This window comes from Halichoerus grypus, chromosome 7 (assembly GCF_964656455.1).
Source record: "Halichoerus grypus chromosome 7, mHalGry1.hap1.1, whole genome shotgun sequence".
Classification (NCBI taxonomy): Eukaryota; Metazoa; Chordata; class Mammalia; order Carnivora; family Phocidae; genus Halichoerus; species Halichoerus grypus.
The window spans coordinates 112250912-112264457 of record NC_135718.1 but is presented as its reverse complement, the minus strand read 5'-3'; the positions used below and the strand labels follow the sequence as shown (position 1 = coordinate 112264457).

Below are 13546 nucleotides of genomic sequence, written 5' to 3'. Positions count from 1 at the left end.
AAGAAACCAGAATCTCCTAGAAAGCTGGGAGAGCAATGCTCCGTGAGGAAGCAGCCGGGAGCTTTCCTGCACCCAGGCCAAGGGTGTTGTTCCAGGGACACCAACCGGGTGGCAACTGGGGCCTTCCAGGAGCGCTGGAACTGGGAGGAGCTGGGATATCAGACTCTGGGGAGGCTTCCTCCTGGAGGTGACAGAGATGGTGAGAGCCTTCATTCAGACAAAGTTTTTAAGTAAGAGTGGGGGAGGGGGGCCCCATGGAAAGGAGCCAGGGGAAATTGGCTTCCTAAAAGTTGGAGGGGTGGCAACATTCAGGGGAGACTAAGGGAAGTGCTGGTTAAAGGGGAGGCAGGGTTGGCCTGGTGGGAACAAATCACAGTAGAAACAAGAACCCTAAGCCCCACCTAAAAGGCCCTCGCTGCCTAACCACCCCTTTCAGCCACACTGGAAGTCTGCTGGAGCTGAGGGAGGACCCTGAGTCTTGTCTCAGCTCACCCTCTCACCCCACATCTTGCCCCTTCAAAGGAAAAAGTCCACCTCTCATTGGTATGGCATTTAAAACATTTCAAGTCATCTGGGTAGAGCAACTCGGAGCAGGGAGGGCCAAGCCCCCCGAGGACAGCTGGCTGCCCAGGGTCCGGAGAGACAGGTCAGATGCCGCCAGTCCTCTGCACGGCAGCTCGGGTCCAACAAAGACCACCGGCAGAAGGGCTGGCCTCCGAGGAGTGAGGACGGGGCCGCGGCGGGCAAGGCCTACTCTGATTCTGGGCTCTAAAGCGGACTTCTCTTTGTTAATGGCACGTCACCAGCCAACACATTGACTGTTCTTCTAGGTGAAGAGGACATTTCCGGGAAGACCTAACCTTCCTATACTACAGGCTTTGGGTCCCAAGTCACCCCTGACCAGGGGGAATCAGAGAGATGGGGTGGGTGGGCGCAACAGGTCCCTCAGACGCCTGCACTCTGCACATCTGGGCTCTCTCCTTCCTCCCCAGGTTCAGTTTGGCTCTGGGCGGCTGGTGCCAACCCCAGGTGGACTCAGGACTAGTGTCCCTCCCGCACCTTTTCCACACAGCCCTTCCCCCCCCCTACGGAGAGGCCTGTCTGTGGTGGGACAGAGGAGGGCGGGAAGGGGTCAGGCACTACGTTACCTGGGGCTGCTGCTGAGCTTGGATCCGCAGCTCCACCGGCTCAAGGTAGTTGCAGGGAACGAGCCCCTTCTGCGGCGCAGCATCGCGGGATCGGAAAGGCGAGGACAGGGTTGCGCTCATCAGGCCCCGGCGGACCCGTACCACCCAACGGCCCAGGGATGTGGGGGAGGGATGGCCGCACAGACGAAGGGGGGCAGCTGGTCTGCGAATGAGGCGGCAGATGCTGCTCCTCAGAAAGCTTTGCCATTTGCTGCCAGGATCCCGTGGCCAAAACCCCCACCCCCTGGTCCTCTGAATACCTGCCCGTTGAATAAGACTGTTGCCCAGTTATCGTTGCCCTTCTTCAAGACAAAGACGATGTTCCCTGGCATGACCTGCAGCTCCTCTGGCGTCTCAGGCACAAACCCAAACAGCACACGGTGAGCTTCCCCTTCCAGAGCCCTGCGGGGGACAGACGCGAGAGTCCGTCCTCTCTGTGGCCTGGACCACGTCCCGCCCGTGGCACCGCAGGACAAGCAACGGTGGCCCTGGGGCCAGGACACCTGCTCCGGCACCCTCCAGCTCGGCGTCTAGCTGCCTCGGGGACCTGAGCGACACCAGGCAGGAAGCTGCGTGTGAACATGCTCCATAACCACGCAGGCAGCGGGACGGGAAGGAAAGACAGAAGCACACGAGACACCCAGGCCGTGCCCTCCAGCCCTCGCTTCCCCTCTCAGGAGGAAGCGTCCTGGCTGTGCGGGGCCAGCTCTCAAGTCTGGGCTGGGGTGGGGGTGGGGGGATCGGGCTCGTGTGGCAAGGGGAACACACAGGGGGGAGGGGGGAGAGCCAGCTTCTCAGGGCTGGGAAGGGGGAGTGGGGCGGTGGGGGCCAAGTCACCTGGGGGTGGGCGCGCAGCCGGAGGCCAGCTGTGGGGAGTGGGGGGATGTGTAAAGGGGTCCTGAGGCCAGCCAGCTGTGGGGCATGTCATTGTCCCTTTACCGTTTCCTCCAGACCTACTTTGCCCTTGGAGGCTCTGGCTGCTGTCTGTGCCTCCTTGGAATGTGTGGCTTCAGGGCTGGCTTCGGGGCTGCCTGAGGCACCTCTCTGGCGGGGGGTGGGGGGGGTGGGGAGAGGTAGAGGGGTGGGGGGAGGTGGGGGGGTGGGGGGAGGTGGGGAGAGGTGGGGGGTTGGGGGGGTGGGGGAGGTGGGAGGTTGGGGGGGTAGGGGAGGTGGGGGGAGGTGGGGAGAGGTGGGGGGTGGGGGGAGGTGGGGAGAGGTGGGGAGAGGTGGGGGGAGGTGGGGGGGTGGGGGTGGGGGGCGGGCAGCTCCCTCTCACCCCGGCTCTGCCCCCTTCCCCTCAGCCCTGCTCTCTGTTTCCCAACAACGGGCTATCTGCGTGGGGGAGACAGACTCCTCCAGCAAGCAGAGTTAGCAATGAGCTCATCAGCCCCCTCATTTTTATAGTTGCTGTGGTACTTTTTTCATTTTTTAAAAAAAACCTTCTGTACTGGGTGGGGGATCTGGGCTTGCTTCCTTGCTTAGAAGAACTTCTTAAGAAAGCTGCATGTTGTGTCATTCCTGGCTTCCCATCTTCTATAAGAATGGCTTCCTTTGCTTGACTTGTTCCTCTCACTTCTCCCGAGACCATGTGTCCAGAGGGAGTGAAAAACGCCCCCTCGGGAAGGGACACACCGTCTAGCTTCCCACTTCGCTCACCCGGCTCCAGAAAGCTCTGGCCTCCCCCTCTTCTGAAGAGGCTACAGTCAGGGCAAAACTGTGCTCCAGCCTCTGGTCAGAGGGGCGATGTTCCACGGACAGCGCTGCCCTTCAGAGGTGACCACCACGTGTGGGTGGCTGTGCACGGGGACCTGGGGACCCCGGTGATCAATCCTACCATAGTCAAGACTCCCATCCCCCCTCCATGACTCCACTCTAACCTTGAAAACAGGGAGAGCCCACCCACGAGGCTACATTCCCCAGGACTCAGCCCCTGACCCCAGCTTCATCTTCTTCACCCCCATTATTGCCATAGTTCAGGCTTGGAGCTCAGATATTCTGCATCCTGCCCTAAATCGAACTTACCTGAAGATCTCCGGGGTTTTGGGTCTGGGTGGAGGTTCAGCGGCCTATTGAACATTCGGGAGGAATGAAGGGAAGGAGTGGGGGAGAGAACAGAATGTTAATAGTAATTTGAGCTTCTCCCAGACCCGAAAATCAAAGGATGCCTGTCAAGCTCCATGGGAACGCTGTCGTCGAGGGAGAGGGCACCTCGCACCCTGACTACCTGCTGGAAAACAACCCCTCCCACAGCTCCCCGGGGCCAGGTGTCACTAGCACAGCAATTCATCTTGAGCCAGTCCTGGTGTCTGGAGAATTTTCGCTGTCACAGAGCCACATGGCATCACGAGGGTGCTTTTGACCTTGAGCGCTGTCCCTTTCCTAGGATAATTTCCAAAAGCTCTGTTCTATAATTAATGTCTGCTGTATCACGTGACACTTGTGGGTATTTAAAACCCACTCAACGTCCCCTGACCAGGCAGAAATCTCCTTTCAGTGTGTTCCCTGCTCTACACGAAATGTCATGGAGTCCACTGATCTGGGCTGCTTCCGCCTTTTGGAGTCTCCGGCTGCTCTGAGGCCCTGAGGGGGGTGGGGGGGTCCTCCCCAAGGGTTTTCTTCAGCTTCATTGTGAAGACACAAAGCAAAGGATCCTGAATCTTTCGATCCTCCTTGACTCCCCTCACCCTCCAGAGCCCGCCGTCGGTCCCATTCTGGGCTAGCGGCCGTCACTGCCCCTGGGAGGCTGTGGGCGCTGCTCTGGGCAGCCTGGAGGGGGTGCCACGCTCACAAGCCCCTCGCCAGCACGGCCAGCGCATTGTCCTCAGCCTGGCTTACCTTCTTCCCCTCACAAGGAGGGAAATGGCTTCACGTTTCTAGACCTACTGTCACCCAGTCTGCCTGGGAGCGGCTCTCTGAGCCCAGGCCAGGCAGAGCAATGGCTCACTGGGGGCACCCATCGTGTTCCCAAGGGGATCCCCTGCACGTGGGCAGGCCCCATGGAGGCCTCTTCCAAACGCCTTCCGTAGCTTGTGTTCCAGTTTTCTGAGAGACTAGGCCAGGCTTCAGGAGAGACCGTCAACAGGAGCAGAGGAATGAAGACTGGCATTTTGGGGGAAGCAGGAGGGTTGGTTTCTGGGAACTGGAGGTTAAGCCTAAAACTGCGTTTTTCTCCCAACAGTCGTGGAACCTTTGACCCAGAATGGCCAGGCAGACACCGTCAGCAGCCCCGAGAGGTCAGCTGAAGGAGCCCTGAAAATGAGGCAGCTCAGCACAAATACTCTCCCCAGTTGGATGATTCCAGAGAGCTCTGGAGACCTGGCTCCGGGGAGGGGGACAGGACTGCCTCACCTGTGGCTGCAGAGGGGCAAACCCCGAGAAACTGTCCTGATCCACCACAGATGCCACCACCTGAAAGGGAGGAGGGAGCGTGTGAGGCTCTGCCGGCCCTCCTGCCCCACGCTTCCTGGCCTTCCCCAGGATCCCCCCCTTCCTCGCACCCTGGATCCATTCTGACAGGAGCGCGTCCCAGACGTGGACAGTGGCTGAGGGATGGATTGCTGAGCCTCCGGGTTAGAAGTTCCAGGAACTCAAGAAACCAGTCCCTGCCCAGCCCTGCTGCTAACCTGGCAGGCTCTCTCTTTGTCCCTTTTTTTTTTTAGAGAGGAAGACAGATGGGGGTAGGGGCCGAGGGAGAGAGAGAGAGAGAGAGAGAGAGAGAATCCTAAGCAGGCTCCATCTCCATGCCCAGTGCAGAGCCCGACACGGGGCTCGATCTCACACCCCTGAGATCAGGACCTGAGCTGAAATCAAGAGTCAGACGTTTAACGGTCCGAGCCACCAAGGCGCCCCCGTACTTTATTGCTTTTTGTGGTCATGTCACTGTATGGCTACATCACATGTCTATCCACTCATCCGCTGATGGGCTTTGGGGTGTTTCCCAGGGGAAAACCCCAGCCTGCCCACAGCTCTTGAACTCTGCTGTTCTGCCAGCCACCCAGTCAGTGGGCAGCGTTAGCCCTATGGATGTGTCAAAGTCAAGGGCAGTTTTGGAAAGGGGCTGCGGGCTCATTCTGGATCATCCCCGAGAGGACTTAAGACCTGGATTTAAAGGAGTCTAATCAGAGGGCTGTGGCAGTGGGGCTAGAAAGAGCAGCAGGCCAGGAGAATGCTGGGCCCGTCCGTTTCTCTATGTTTTCTCCCCATTTACTGAGTGCCCCGTAGCTGTGCTTTCTCCCCACTGGCTCAGCATCCGCAACCAACCCCGTGGCTCTCACCCAGGGTCAGGCAGGAAGGGAGGAGCGAGAGGAGCCAGAGACAAGAAGCTAGCAGCGTTTGCCCACCCCTCAGCAAGGGCTCCTAGGTGCCAACAGTCCCAGGCTGCCATCCCAGGGCAGCACCGCAAGGGGGGGGGTGCTCCCGTCCCAGGAGTTGGTCCCCACCCTGGTCCGCACAGGGCCCACACCATAGGAGCCTCCGGGGAAGCTGAAGGAGCTACTTACTGTCGCCTTGCCCAGGTAGTCCTTCTTGGCCAGCTGAGCCACTTGCCTCTCGTTTGGCCGAAACAGCCTGCCCACAGGGATCACCACTGGCTCATACAGCTTCTGTTTCTGTAACACAGAGGGCACGGCGTTTTCTTATCTGCAAAAAAGGGGTCATGATGCGCGCGTCCCGCCTCCCTCTCTGAATGGATGCAAAGGTTCACTGAGATGACCTCACAAAAGCAGGTTTCTACATGTGCAAAGACTGCACTTGTGATTATTTCCGAGGGTCTAAGGTGGGAACACTTGGTTTCAATATCGCCTTACCCTGGGGCTGTGTGGACATCTGTCCCTGTTATTCCCTAGGGGGCTGCCCCTCCCCCTCTCCACGTGGCTCAGGCGGGGCGGGCACTCAGCACAGGTTACACCATGACCACGAGGTGGCCGGGGTTCAAGCAAGGCCCGTGATGGTGCCATCCTGGGGCTGCCGGCGAGGACTCTGAGGTGGGCAAGCAGGCACAGCCTCTGCCCCCTCCCCCGCCACCCGTGCTGGGATCCAGCCTCCAGTCCCCTGCTCCCCGCACCACCCCCAGCGCCACCGCAGAGGCCCCCGGACTCAGCACTGTCAGACTCAAGATCCGAACATGGAACTATACCCCAGGATCGGTGTTACCCAGAGCTCGGAGAAAGTACAAGCACCACGTCCACCGTTTCTCAATCCACCGAAACAAAGAGAACTCCAGTGGGGACCCTCTGGCCGCCCCACGTCATCAGTGCACTTACCCAAACACATTCCATGGCTTTGTCAATTTTAGTATGTCTCGGCTCAGACTTCATGCTCATAGCCAAAGCTAAGTGTTCTTCTGCCTGTTTCCACTCCTCCTTCTTGGCATACATGAAAGCAACATTATATAACACCTAGAAAAGCACAGGCCACAACACAAAACTTGAGGCTGCTCCAGATCTAGGCACCAGGGAAGAGCTCACCTGTCTGCTCCTGGAACGCTGCCCGCTGACATCCCTCCCTTCCTCAGCTTTCCCGGGAAGATCTCAAATGTAACACCATCAATCGCGCTACCAAGTTATGCCCAGCACACGGACGGTGTTAGGAAAACATCACGTGATGCAGAAATCCAACATCGTGTGCGTTATTCTTTCAACAACCGAATAGGTCAGGAGGGGACAAAAACTCTTGTGTTGGCTGCCACCGAGCCTCGGCTGAAAGACCGGACAGGTGCAGGGTGGGGGAGAGAAGGTTCCAGATGCCTCAGCCTGCACCAGCAGCCGCAGCAGAACCCTGCCTGGAGCGTGGTTACAGGTAACGAGACTGTGGTATGGTTCCAGGGGCAGGAGGAAACTCTGCAGGCCGAGGTGCAGTGAAGCTAGAAAGGGACTCGGCACAAACCCAGGCCAGCGCTTCCCCGGGGACAAGTGAGAACAGCACATTCGTCAAAAATCACGATTTCCCAGGTCTCGAGTTGGGTGGTAGGTTCATGAGCGTCTGCTTTATCATTATGCCTTACAACGTATTCAGAGAATCAAATAATCTTTTGGATGCATCGGCAAGATAAAAAAACACACACACACAAGAAAACGACTTGACTAAGTGAAGTAAAAAGATTCTCAAGCAAAGATGGGAAGGCAATGGCGAGCGGAAGAAGATCAGGATGACAGCTAACAAAAAGGCTTTACTTTCCTTCTTTCTCACGACAATGCAGGGGCCCTAGCACCCTGTGAGGAGGATGAGCTGAACAGCCAGGAGCTGCTGCAAGCTTTTCTCAGATGTAAGTTAGAGGACTCACAGCCTGATACCCCGGGCGCGTGGGGCTGCTTCTCCAGAACCTCAGAGAAGAGACACAGTTGGTCAGCTGAGGCCTAGTAGGGACGGGGGTTGTTGGCCTTCTCTCCCCAGTGGAGGCTGTGCAGTGCAGGGGTGAAGGGCGCGGGGACCCCTGGGCTCTATCTAATAGGTGGCCTCAGCTTCACTGTAAAATGGTGGCAGGAACCGTTCGTTGCCTGCTTCCAGATTGTTCTAAGAAATAAATGAAATAATTCATATCAAGCACCAAGTTGGGGTTTGCTTGGCACAGGGTGGGTATTCAACACGTATTTACTACCCCCACGACTGGTACTTGCCCTACTGTGTTGGGGCTTGCTGGGCGGCTGAGCAAAGAAGGGCTTTCATCCCCCAAGGGCCGCCTGCGTGGTTTCAGGGAAGACTTTCGCAGAAGAAAGCCATCTGGGGACGCTTTGTGTTTATAATCTGAAGGCTAAAACTATGAAGGACAGTGTGCTCCTGGAAATCGGGGCTGCCTGTCGGAGGGGGTGTCACTGTCGTTCTCGTTGTCTTCCTCATCCTCGCCCTCACCGAGGCCACCCACTGACCACCTATTATGGGCCACTTTATCTGCATGATCTCTAACCCCCACCCCCACCAGGTGAGCTGAGGCCTCACTTCTGTGCTTCCATGGTGTTTCCATTGCAATTCTCTTGTCCTGACCTCACCACCTCACATTACCCGTGACCGTGAGCTTCTGGGTGCTGACACCTTGTCTTGTGGACCCCGGGACCTCTGCTGCCTGACATCATAAAATACACGGAGTTATTAATGAGTGTGTATGAGGTAAGTACTCAGCCCTTCTTTACAGATGATGAGGAGTCTGAGGCTCAGAAATGACATATTACTCACCTAGGATCACACAACTGCTAAGTGTTTGGCTGGGATTTGATCCCTGTCTGCCTGATTCTAAAGTCTCCGCTGTTGTGGCAGCCAGCTTCCAAGATGGCCCCCAGTGATTCTCACTTCTTGGCCCTCACCCCCCTGTTCCCTCCCACATCCAATGGAGCTGACATGGATAGCCAATAGGATATTATGGAAATGAGGGGCCGTGGCATTTTTTTTTTTTTTTTTTTTAATTTATCTGACAGAGAGAGACACAGCAAGAGAGGGAACACAAGCAGGGGGAGTGGGAGAGGGAGAAGCAGGGTTCCTGCCGAGCAGGGAGCCTGATGCGGGGCTCGATCCCAGGACCCTGGGACCATGACCTGAGCTGAAGGCAGCCGCTTAACTGACTGAGCCACCCAGGTGCCCCTATGGCATTTGAGGCTAAGTTATAAAACACCTTGGTCGTCCATATTACTTTTTTTTGGATCATTATATTCTCTGGGGAAGCCAGCTGCCATGCCCTGACAAGACTCAGACAGTATTATGGAGACCTTCATGTGGCAAAGAATGGAGGCCTCCGGCCAACAAGTAACACTACCTTGCCAGACCCATAAATCATCTTAGAAGTAGACTCCCCAGCCCCAGTCAAGCTTTCAGATGATGGCAGCCCTGGCCGACATCTTGAGTGCAAGCCCTTGAGAGCCTGTGAGCCAGAACCCCCCAGCTAAGCCACTTTTGGATTCCTGACCCCAGAATATGTGAGATAATAAATGGTATTATTTTAAGCCACTGCATTTTAGAGTAATTTGGTATTCGACAATGGATAACCGATACACTTCTCCTCTATTACAATAGTCTGCCACCTACATCCGCAATTTGGTTCAGGGCCCCAGCCAGATAAAAAGAACAGTTTATCAAGGCAAGTACAGACACATGGCAGGACTGTGTTTCCATGGAGTGAGTTAGTGGCTGGTGCTGGGTGATGGCATGGGAGCAAGCCCAGAAGCAGAGGTCTAGATTCCCTTCCCAGGCTGTTTCTGAGCCTTTTGCGTGCATGCTTGGTCGGCCCGGCCCAGCCCTGGCCACGTGCGCGGGAAGGAAGGAGAACTCAGGTCCTTAAACATTCTTATTGGGTTCTCTGCTCCCTTCTCTTAAGACCTTTTCCCACAACAGGCTTTTGTGACTCCAAGACTGGAAAAGCCTAAGACTCTTCAAAAAGGATGGTGTGATTTCTCAGAGGCCAGGGTTGTACCCTGGTGGGAAGGAGGGGTGGCGTTATAGGAAAATGACTGAGAGTCTCATGGGGAGTAAGGGCCTTAGACCGTGAAAACCCCAGCTTCACCTGCAGAGAGGCCCAGAAAGCCAGTATTTCCTGTCCCCGGGTCAGTTCAACTCCAACCATAGGGGAAATTTCTCCCATGGGATTCTGCTTGGATGCCAATGTTTTATGATCCTTTTTCTAGAGCTACTTGGTCCCCACAACCCTTTAGTTTGTGTAAGTGGTTCTCACTGCGGGGGTGGGGGTGACTGGCAATGTCTGGAGATATTATAGGTTGTCATGTGGCTGGGGGGTGCTACGGGCATCTGGGGTGCATAGAACAGTCCCCTACAACAACAAGTTATCTGGTCCAGCATATCAGTAGCGGCACGGTCGAGAAACCTCTCTCTAGAAGCTGGCCAAATGTCAACCAGTCCCCTGAAATTCCCAGAGCCTCATTTCCCGGACAGTGAGAAGTGAAGCAAGTTGCTAGCCCGCTGCAGGGTGGATGGGGGCCCTTGTCCCCAGGGGCCTGGGCAGCTGTGGACTCTATTATTAGCCCTGAGCAACCCTGGGAACGCTTGGCTGTCTCCTGCCTGAGAAACTAAAGCAACGGGACCTTTTTATCAGCAATTCTTCTAAATAAAGATCCATGATATTTGCAGGGCTTTTCATTTTTCGAGCTAGTGGTGTATATTTGGAGTTTAGGAGGGAGGATGGGGAGTGTTGGTTGGAAAAAGCCCACAGGCCTGTGAAGTCAGCGCCGGTCATGTTTCTCCCTTTTGGTAATAGAGAAAGTCAGTTATCCTTCTATGGAAACCTTCCCTAAATGTGTGCTTTGAGCTGTTCTTTGAGCTAGGGAGGACAGATTGGTGCCAAATTATCCTCACTCTTTCTTTGGGTATCAACCAAGCACACGAAGCCATGAATAACAAAGAGCGTGGTCTGTTACTCAGGACCTGAGCTGGGTTACTGCGGGTCTGGCATGGATAGTGAACCCATGATTTTGGATTTGTTAGTATAATGCTGAGCAAAGAGCTTGTCAACTGGAATTATGCAAATCATTATGAATACTTTCACAGGCCAGCACAGTCGGGTCTAGCCTCCCTTCAGAGGGCCCAGCAGGCTCATTTCCAAGCGGTCCTTTGAGCCCTACATTAATAAAATGCAGGCCCCCAGGAACTGGAGACTCTGGAATGAGCCTGTAGTTATTGATCTGAGTCTTTTCTTAAGGGGAACTCTGAGTCCTGAGGCACAGGAGCCTTTTCCAAGCTCCCAGAGGTGTCAGCAGATCGCTGTGCATCCGAACGGTCAGCTGTCCCCTCAGCCTCCGCGCGCTCCCGCCTGGGGCTGGGCCCTTCCTCCTTACCTCACAGGCAAACAGCTTGAACTGTAGCCCCAGGATCTTGTAGTCTATCAGCTGGTTCCCTCGAAGCTGAGTCAAGGCCTCTTTAAGGTCTTTAATAGCTGCATCATATCTGCAGGACAGAGGGTGATGAGACCACAGGCCAGGGCAGAGAGGCACAAACGTGGGATAGAATGTGCTTCCCTTCCCCGACCCTTCTTACTGAGACAAGAAGCCTTCTGATCCCTTTTGGCCTGCTCTGGCTCTTTGCCAAGGCTGAGCCCCAGTACTCTATTGTACTCCGTGTGAGCGGCACCCTGGGCGGGGGGCGTGCATCCCAGCACCCCTGGGGTTCCCCCCAGACTCAGGCCATCACGGGTACTTTCTATGGACAGCATCCAACTCCTACCTTTCTGACTTCACTTCCCAGTAGAGCCCTCGTCCTCTCCTGAGAGCTCCCAGCAGAGCCAGCGCCTGCCGCCCCCAAGCCCCTGGGGAGCCATTTGGAGCACTGCTCATTCCTTGCTCCCCACCGTCAGGCCAGGCTAGCCTGACCCAGCTCCGGGGAACCCTTCCAGAGCCGAGGACGGCACCCTCCTTCCTGGAGCTTTCTCCTTCGGCTTCTTCTTTTTCTTTCTTTCTTTTTTTTTAAGATTTTATTTATTTATTTGAGAGAGAAAGAATGAGAGACAGAAAGCATGAGAGGGGGGAGGGTCAGAGGGAGAAGCAGACTCCCCGCTGAGCAGGGAGCCCAATGTGGGACTCGATCCTGGGACTGCAGGATCATGACCTGAGCCGAAGGCAGTTGCTTAAGCAACTGAGCCACCCAGGCGCCCCTCCTTCGGCTTCTTTTGAGTCCAGCTCAGCTCTTGGTTCATGGTCTTCTTCACCTCCTCCCCCACCCTCCCTCTGCACACACTTTGCAAAACAGAAGAAAGAAACCACCAATTAAGCCAGATAGCATCTCTAACACTGCTCCTGGCACTGCCCTTGTGCTTTGTTGGATTGGCATTGTGCCGGCTGGGGCAAGGTGTGCAGGGCTGCTGTCGCTGGCTTCGTGACACACATGGGGCCGGCCACGTCAGTCGTGCCCACCGGGATGCGGGCAGGACCTGGGCCAGGTCTCCTGGGCCCGCCCTTGCCCTCCACAGAGGCCCTGGCGGGAGGGAGCCGCTGCTGGGCTGCAGGGGGTGGGACACTCGAAAATCAAGCCGCCCTCACCTCCTCAGCTCCCTGGCACAGCAGGAACAAATTTCGCTGTCTGGCCGTGGTTCCACCTGGGCCACAGAAACGAAGGTGCCGAGGCGACTGGCTGACCTAGAGCTGCCGCATGCAGCTTCTCTTGGAGGCAAGCCTGGAATTTGGACACGGGCTGGCAGTGCACGCCTGCACCCCAGGACAGGGGGCCGAGAGAAGGGGACCAGGTCCACCAGCTCTGCTCTTCACCGGGAGACCCTGGCAAAGTACTTTCCTGGCCTCAGGTTCCATGTCAATAACAGGAGCGTATCGCGTTCGAGGAGCCGATAATAGGAGGCAGTCGCTAGTATGTAGTCCCAGATCTAATTTCTGGAGTCAAAACCCCTGGACCTGAGTCCTAGCTCTGCCACGTCCGATCTGGTGACAGAGAGAAAGTTACTGAATTTGTCTGAGTCTGTTTCCTCATCTTTACAACTAGAGAGTAAATGGTAGCACGTGCCTCCCGGGGCTGTAAGAACTAAGTGAGACAAAGCATCCAGGTGCTCAGGACCGTGCTTGGCACACACAGTAATTTACTACTATTATTATTATTATTATTATTATTATTATTATTATTTTAGCTCTAAAATTCTGGCAACTAAATTCATACACCAATCATTTATTACGTGCATAACACCCTACAGTGAATTAGGTATTATCCGGAGATAAAATCCCATGGCCGTCGCAGCTGGAAGCGCGATCTCAACGGGCTGACCAGCAGGGTGGGCTGGCCTGACCGTCCTGAGAACGCGTGCCCAGGGCGGCTGGGGCAGAACCTAGCTATTCTGTCACCGTTGCTGTGAAGTCAGTTGCTTTAGCAGGGATGGGAGAAGACAGGCTGGATCTGAAACAGGAGAGTGGCTTTCTCTAACCACATCCTTGTTGTTAAGACAGCTGATTGTAAAACCTGTTAAGAGCATGCGGGCCACTCCTTAAGGAGCAAGAAACACGTCAAGTCATTTACCGGTGCTTACAGACACTGCCGAGAAGGGGGAGAGAGTAGGCATCCCCGTTTCTCCTTTCTAAGCTGGGAGATTGGGTGACTGGCTCCGATTCACAGAGCCCAGAAGGACGGGCAGACGGAAACGCAGGTGTCCCGTTCCTCGGGCAGATGCGATTTCCACTGTGTTCCACCGCCTGCCCGGGAGGTAGCCGAAGGTCCCCAGAGGCCAGGCTCGGAGCACGGTCAGCATTCACCCTCACATGTGACCTCCTCCCTGGCCAGCTGGCCGAGCAGGTGAATTTTAGCTACGAAGTAACACTGACTGTGTCTACCTGGTAATGAGCCAGCCCAACAAAATCCTCAGAATTTTCCCCTCCATCAGGTTCTAAAGATCTGGACCCCTGGGGGGGAGAGAGAAAGAGTTGACGAATTAT

General features: G+C 55.7%; 1 protein-coding gene across 2 annotated transcripts in view; it reads right to left on the bottom strand.

Annotated features, from left to right (window-relative positions):
* The window catches only part of NCF2 (neutrophil cytosolic factor 2), a 29837-nt gene that overhangs the window by 9839 nt on the left and 6452 nt on the right, over positions 1–13546 (bottom strand). For both annotated transcript variants that reach the window (XM_078078072.1, XM_078078073.1), the window contains 8 exons: positions 10958–11066; positions 6449–6583; positions 5687–5794; positions 4536–4595; positions 3210–3253; positions 1448–1589; positions 1149–1217; positions 106–181 (listed from right to left, as the gene is read on the bottom strand). In XM_078078072.1, coding sequence (XP_077934198.1) covers positions 106–181; positions 1149–1217; positions 1448–1589; positions 3210–3253; positions 4536–4595; positions 5687–5794; positions 6449–6583; positions 10958–11066 — 743 coding nt within the window. The remainder of the gene's footprint in view (positions 1–105; positions 182–1148; positions 1218–1447; positions 1590–3209; positions 3254–4535; positions 4596–5686; positions 5795–6448; positions 6584–10957; positions 11067–13546) is intronic.